The 5903-nt window shown below is 43.2% G+C and overlaps 1 protein-coding gene across 1 annotated transcript in view; it reads right to left on the minus strand.

Annotated features, from left to right (window-relative positions):
- Positions 1-5293, minus strand: part of Pdha1 (pyruvate dehydrogenase E1 alpha 1 subunit) — a 13454-nt gene extending 8161 nt beyond the window's left edge. Inside the window, exons 1-4 of the mRNA XM_004625666.2 lie at positions 5119-5293; positions 2126-2185; positions 1039-1212; positions 1-92 (exon numbers count right to left, since the gene is read on the minus strand). Coding sequence (XP_004625723.1) covers positions 1-92; positions 1039-1212; positions 2126-2185; positions 5119-5175 — 383 coding nt within the window. The 5' untranslated portion in view covers positions 5176-5293. The remainder of the gene's footprint in view (positions 93-1038; positions 1213-2125; positions 2186-5118) is intronic.
- Between the last annotated feature and the right edge of the window lie 610 nt (positions 5294-5903).

The raw sequence follows: 5903 nt of genomic DNA on the forward strand, positions 1-5903 counted from the left end.
CCCCGAGTGAAGGTAAAGCCATGAGCCCGATAGGCTGTGATCAGATGATCGGTAGGATTTATGCCAGCCTCGAGTCCCACACAGCAGGCTTCCTGCATTAAAAGGGGAAGAAACCATGAGGTAACATAATACATATTTCTGGATATGAAGGTTTCTGTTAGACCAAATGCTATGAAGCATTCTGTTATGAAATGTAGGTGAGGAGAACTAGTCAAAATAACCACAGAAAGTGGCTTTTTTTTTAAATCAAAAGCAGAATGGAGAGCAAGGCCTAAACCAGAAGCCATAAACCTGAGATGTGCTGTTTTCTCTGGCCTGTATAGTGATTTTAAAAATAGAATAAACCAAAGATCTGGGCTCAGTGGGGCACTAAGGTATAAGGACTGAGTTTGAGATCCACCTATGCAACTTAGTGAAACACTGCCTCAAAATAAAATGGCTGAGGATGCACCTCAGTGGTAAAGTGCCCCTAAGGTTGACCCCTAGTGCCACCACCAAAAGAGGAAAAAGAAAATAAAAGATCCTGAGTCAGATGTCAATGTTAAAACACGGAGGGAATGTCAGATGAAAATTGAGTCTTCTGTCTCTTCCTGGAAAAAGCAACCAATATGAAGCTTTAGCTCATTATTTTAATCTAGTATGAACTGGCTAGAACCAAGTCATGGCCTCCTCATAGGCAGGATGCACCCATCCCAGTTCATTGTTGTGTCACCATTCTCCATATTTTGCATTCCTGGTTTTCTCCACTCATTCATTACACCTAGGTGGGCCCTGTACACATTCTTTGGCCTAAACCCACACAATGGCAGACCAACAAAACAACCCTTTCTCCAAAGAGGGTACAGAAAATTTTTTAAATAATAGAATTCGATCTAAAGAGCAGGTACAGGATGTTATGTGTGAATGAATGCTTCAGCCTATACTTCATAGTAGGTTTTGTCATTCTAGTGTTTATTATAAATCTGAAAAGTAGAGTAAAATGAACAGAAACTATCTTTAAACACCTAAATAACAGTTAATTACAAAGCTACCACTCACCTGACCATCACACAAGTGGCAGAAACCACGAATAATTTTCTGCTTATACAGTTGGTCTGCCTTTAGCTCCATCCGGCGCACAGTCTGCATCATCCTATAGTATTTGAGCCCCTCTTCCCTGGTGAGCACTGTGGTGACAGGTGGGCCCTCTTCGAGCCGATGAAGATCACATTTCTGAAATGAAGTAAAGGTGGTCATCCTCTAGCTACTGCAAGGCAAAACCTACTGACTCTGTGATCCAACACCTCACAAATGATATCCAAGTGGAAAAACAGCAAAGGAGCACATCAGCAATGTCATATTGCTCCTGATTCCTTAAATCGATAAACCTCACTGTCCAATGGGATGGAGTGATCTAAGATCTCATTTTCACTGAAAACACCTAGAAATCAACTGAGTCATAAACTGAAAGAGGAATTTTCTTTTTTTTTTCTTTTTTTTTTTTTTGTGGAACCGGGGATTGAACTCAGGCCCTTGCGCTTGCCAGGGAAGCACTTATTCCACTGAGCCATCTCCCCGGCCCTTTGAAAGAGGAATTTTCAAAGAGACATTTAAGAATCTTCTTATTCAAGTGTTTCACTGAATCACAACCTACACTTTGGAGTAAGTTTCTATTATTATTATTATTTTATGTATTTAGAACAGGGTCTACAGTGTCTCACTACAGATTGGACTTGTAGTGATCCTCCTGTTTTCAGCCTCCCAAGAGCAAGAGTATGCACCAGGCCTAGTCTCAGTACCTGTCTCAGTGCACCCTGAGGGTGGGGCTGGCACAGTTGGGGCACACCAAGGACAAATGCTGGGGACTAAACCCCGGTCCCTCTGTCTGCCTAAGTAGACATTTTAATCCACTGAACTATCTGGCTGGCCCTTCCCATTATTTTTAAGCACCACCCTCCCCAAATAAGAAAAACCCCAGCAAACTACTAAAAATAAATACTTATTTTTGCTAAACTTCTTTAAGCTTTTGATTCTGGAACATTTGGAAAATAACAAAATAAGCTCAACCCAGATATTAACATTTCATTCTAAATGTAAAACTGTACCAAAGTATACCTATGGAATTACAAAATAAAACATCTCTTACCTTAATTTCAAATGTAGCATCATTTGCAAAATTACGGGATGCCACTAGCACTCTGCTTGACTAAAAAGATAAAAACAAATAAATCATTATTATTTTATATTCAGTTATTTTAGAAAGTTATTATTATCATTAATCTGTTAGAAAGAGGTAGTCATGAAACTAATAAGCACCCCCTAAAGAAACTACTAAGCCCCAAAATATTCATAGACTTCTATTCTGTTCATTATCCTCATATCTTCTTTGCTTTCTAAAATAAAACTACATCTGACCAATTAAACCAGATCATAACCCTATTGGAAGCCAAAGAGAATGGTGGCAAAAGCCAAACCCATACATTTGGTCATTCTATTTGAAAGAAATTACAGTGATATTATCATGAAATCCATGGCCAAGTTGAAGAGACTAAATATTCTGTGGACTTTATGCTAATCTTAGTCATGACATGATACTGTTCATTTGAGCAATGTAAAAGTTCATTTCTAAACTCATACTTCAAATAGTTATCAGTTAATTTGTATTCCAAGCAAGCTTCATTTTTCTATGACATAGACTTGTTAAAAGTACCTTAAACTTTACTTCAAAGTAAGAGATAAATACACTAGTGAGAAACATGCAAGATGGAACATGCAGCACTCTGTCTTTAAAATAATGGACTTGAGCCAGGAGTTTTACAATATGAACAGCCTAAAGCATGGGCAGGCTCCGCCTCAAGCCTCAGAAGGAAAAATTGTCTAAAAGCGTTCCCCCTTGGGTAGCTATCACTATTGGCAGTACTAATTTCTTTACACTCTTACAACTGAACAGACCTGGTCACAATAAAATTATTCTATGTGATGGCTAAGATTCAGGCTAGACCACAAAAACTTAAAATTAGCATTGCTAAGCTACTGTATCCACTTTTCGCCATATTTTCATATGCTGACATGTAAACCTGTACATCTTTTCATAGAGACTTGAAGGATATTCATCAGACTGCATAAAATCACATTCGATTTATGCTCATAAAAATGGTTACTAACTTCTAGCACGAGACTTGATCATTGTGAAGAGTTACTATCAACCCACTAAGTGTACTCCTGAGTGTACAAACCAGTAGGCAGAAAGCTAGTATCTATTTATATCTTCACCTTATTAGTGAGGAAAATGTTTCAAGACTCCAAATGAATGCCTAAAACCACCAGTAGTACTGAACCTGATTAAAAAAAAAGCGACACAAGACCAAGATGGTTGATGTGATAACCAAGAGGGGACCTCAATGACTAATAGGAAGGGAGCATATACACCATGAAGAGATGGACAAAGGGACAGTTCACTCTCTAAACTGGGCACTACGATTTCAACACACTACTCAGAATGGCACACAAAGTTCATAAATTGTTTACTTCTGGAACTTTCCAATTAGTATTTTCAGATCATGGCAGACCACAGCCAACTGAAACCAAGGAAAGCAGAACCTCGGATAAGGGACGACTATTATCTGATAGAGTCAATAAAAAGATAGTGATACTGCTGGGGGGGGGCGCTAAATATATTAACAGCTAGCAGCCCCATCCAGTGGCACACTCATAAGCCCAGCTACTCAAGAGGCTGAAGCAGAAAATCACAAGTGCAAGGCTAGCCTGAACAACTTAGGGAAACCTTGTCTCAAAATACAAAAAAAGAAAAAAAGACCTGGGGAATGTAGTTCACTGGTCAAGTACCCCAGGATTTGAACCTGAGTACCACACACACACAAATGCTCACTTAATGTTGAATATGTCATGCATAAATACATAATAGAAGTAGCTTCTAGTTAGAATTCTAAAGATTATCTGATAAGCCAAATTGTATTTTGTTGTTATGTTGTTAATGAGATTCGTACAGTGGTACACTTCCTACACACTGACAATTTCTGCCCCACACTAAGCAGGGTTGGAGCAAGTCCTGGGAAATTTAATAGAACCAGAATTAGAAGTCAAAGTCGGGCGGCAGTTTCGGAAAGCAACGCTATCTTCCTGTGCCAAGAAGTCAAAATGCTAGAAGCTTAGGTAGGACAGACATCTAAAAGCAAGGGCTGACGGGTGTGGTGGTGCACGCCTGTAATCCCAGCACTCGGGAGACTGAGGCAGGAGGATCGCTGCAAGTTCGAGACCAGCTTGGGCCACAAAAGTGAGCTCAGAGCCAGTCTGAACTGCACTGCGAGACCCTATCTCAAAAAGATAGATAGACAGATAAATAAATAAATAAATAAATAAATAAATAAATAAAGCAAGCAAGGGCCATAAATAGCGTTAACCTCTAACCCTCACCGTTCACGCTGTTTTCTATAGCCACTTTTACCTTAGGCCTCTGAGTGAGGGTAGTTTCTTCTGGATTCTGCTTGATTGCGCTTGAACTGACTGCCAAGAAAAGCTCAGATGTTGAAAGAGAGGGAGGGAGGTTTTTCACGAGCCTAACCCTGTCTGAACTCTCCTCAGAGCCCGGCACAGACGTTCAACAAAAGTCTACCAAGCTGGGCACTCCATAAAATATTAAACTAATGCTATTTACAACAAATGGCAACTAAGTGCCAGATGCGGTTCATAAAGGCTGACACGTGTCACACATTGAATACTGGCGATAATCCATCCTAACCAGGTAGGCACTTAAGTACTGGCTTCTCATTTTCTCCACTTCAGAGTTGAGCGGACTTGGCACGAGGAGGCTTTTAGAAAAGGGCAGTTATGGGGCCCTCATGCTTGCCCGGGTGCGAGGCTGGGGCTGTGGGAGAAGGGAAGCTAATTGCACACAGAGCTGACAGGCATCGCTGTCTTCCGACACGGGCAGGGCGCCCGCTCCCGCCGCGCTTCCCTTGCCGGGAGTGGACCTGCACGGCGCCCAAGGAAAACAAAGGTCGCGGCTCCCCTCTGCCTCCTTCCCGTTCCCACTCCGGCTGACGCCCGCCCCAACCCATCCCGCCCTGACTCGGCTGCTGCACCCTACCCTGGCATGCCGGCCCTGGCCGCCTCACTCACCGGCTTCTGGGCAGCGCCCGACAGCACGCGGGAGACGGCGGCAAGCATCTTCCTCATGGAGCGCAGGCTGTGGCTGAGGCGGTGACACCAAAAGGACTCGAGAACAGCTAGGCCGTCCCAGAGTCTCCTTCAAGCGCCCGGAGCCGATGCCACGCCTTAACTACTGCGCGACCTTACGAAGTCGGAAAAACGTCAAGCAGCGCTGAGGTCAGCGGACCAATCAGAACTGCGCCTGAGGTTTTCCCCGCCCACTTGGATGCCTGCGGGTCCCATTCAGTATAAGTACCAGCGAGGGCGGGGCTGCGCGCTCCCCAGGCGATCACGCGCTGGCTGGTGAGGAGGCGGGAACTCCAGGTGCCGGCCTGGTAGAGTGGCGCCCGCGAGCCGGGGCCTCCTGGCACTCTGCAAAGCGGGCTGGCTAGAGAGCATTCCAGGCCAGCTGCAATTCTAGTCTTACTTTGTAGCCTTGGCTTACTACACGAAATGGAGAAGATTAGCAACGTGATACGGGCCAGAAGACACACATCTGCTTTCTATACGTGCTTCTGCCGCTGAACTTGCCTTTAAAAGATCATTGAACGGTTGCAAAGTGCTGCCGTGCCTCCTTGAGTGAAGATCAAAAAATCAGTTCTCCAACTAAATGTTGAGAGTTTACCATATTTAGGAACAAGTGCTTATTTGTTCGTTTGAGTTTTTGTTAGCTTTTGCTTCCTTTGGTTGTAGACTACAACAGGTGAAAGATGAGTTGTTCTTTGCTTGTTCGGCACTTGGAAAAAGCGGAATAC

This window comes from Octodon degus, unplaced genomic scaffold (assembly GCF_000260255.1).
Source record: "Octodon degus isolate 3935 unplaced genomic scaffold, OctDeg1.0 scaffold00010, whole genome shotgun sequence".
Lineage (NCBI taxonomy): Eukaryota > Metazoa > Chordata > Mammalia > Rodentia > Octodontidae > Octodon > Octodon degus.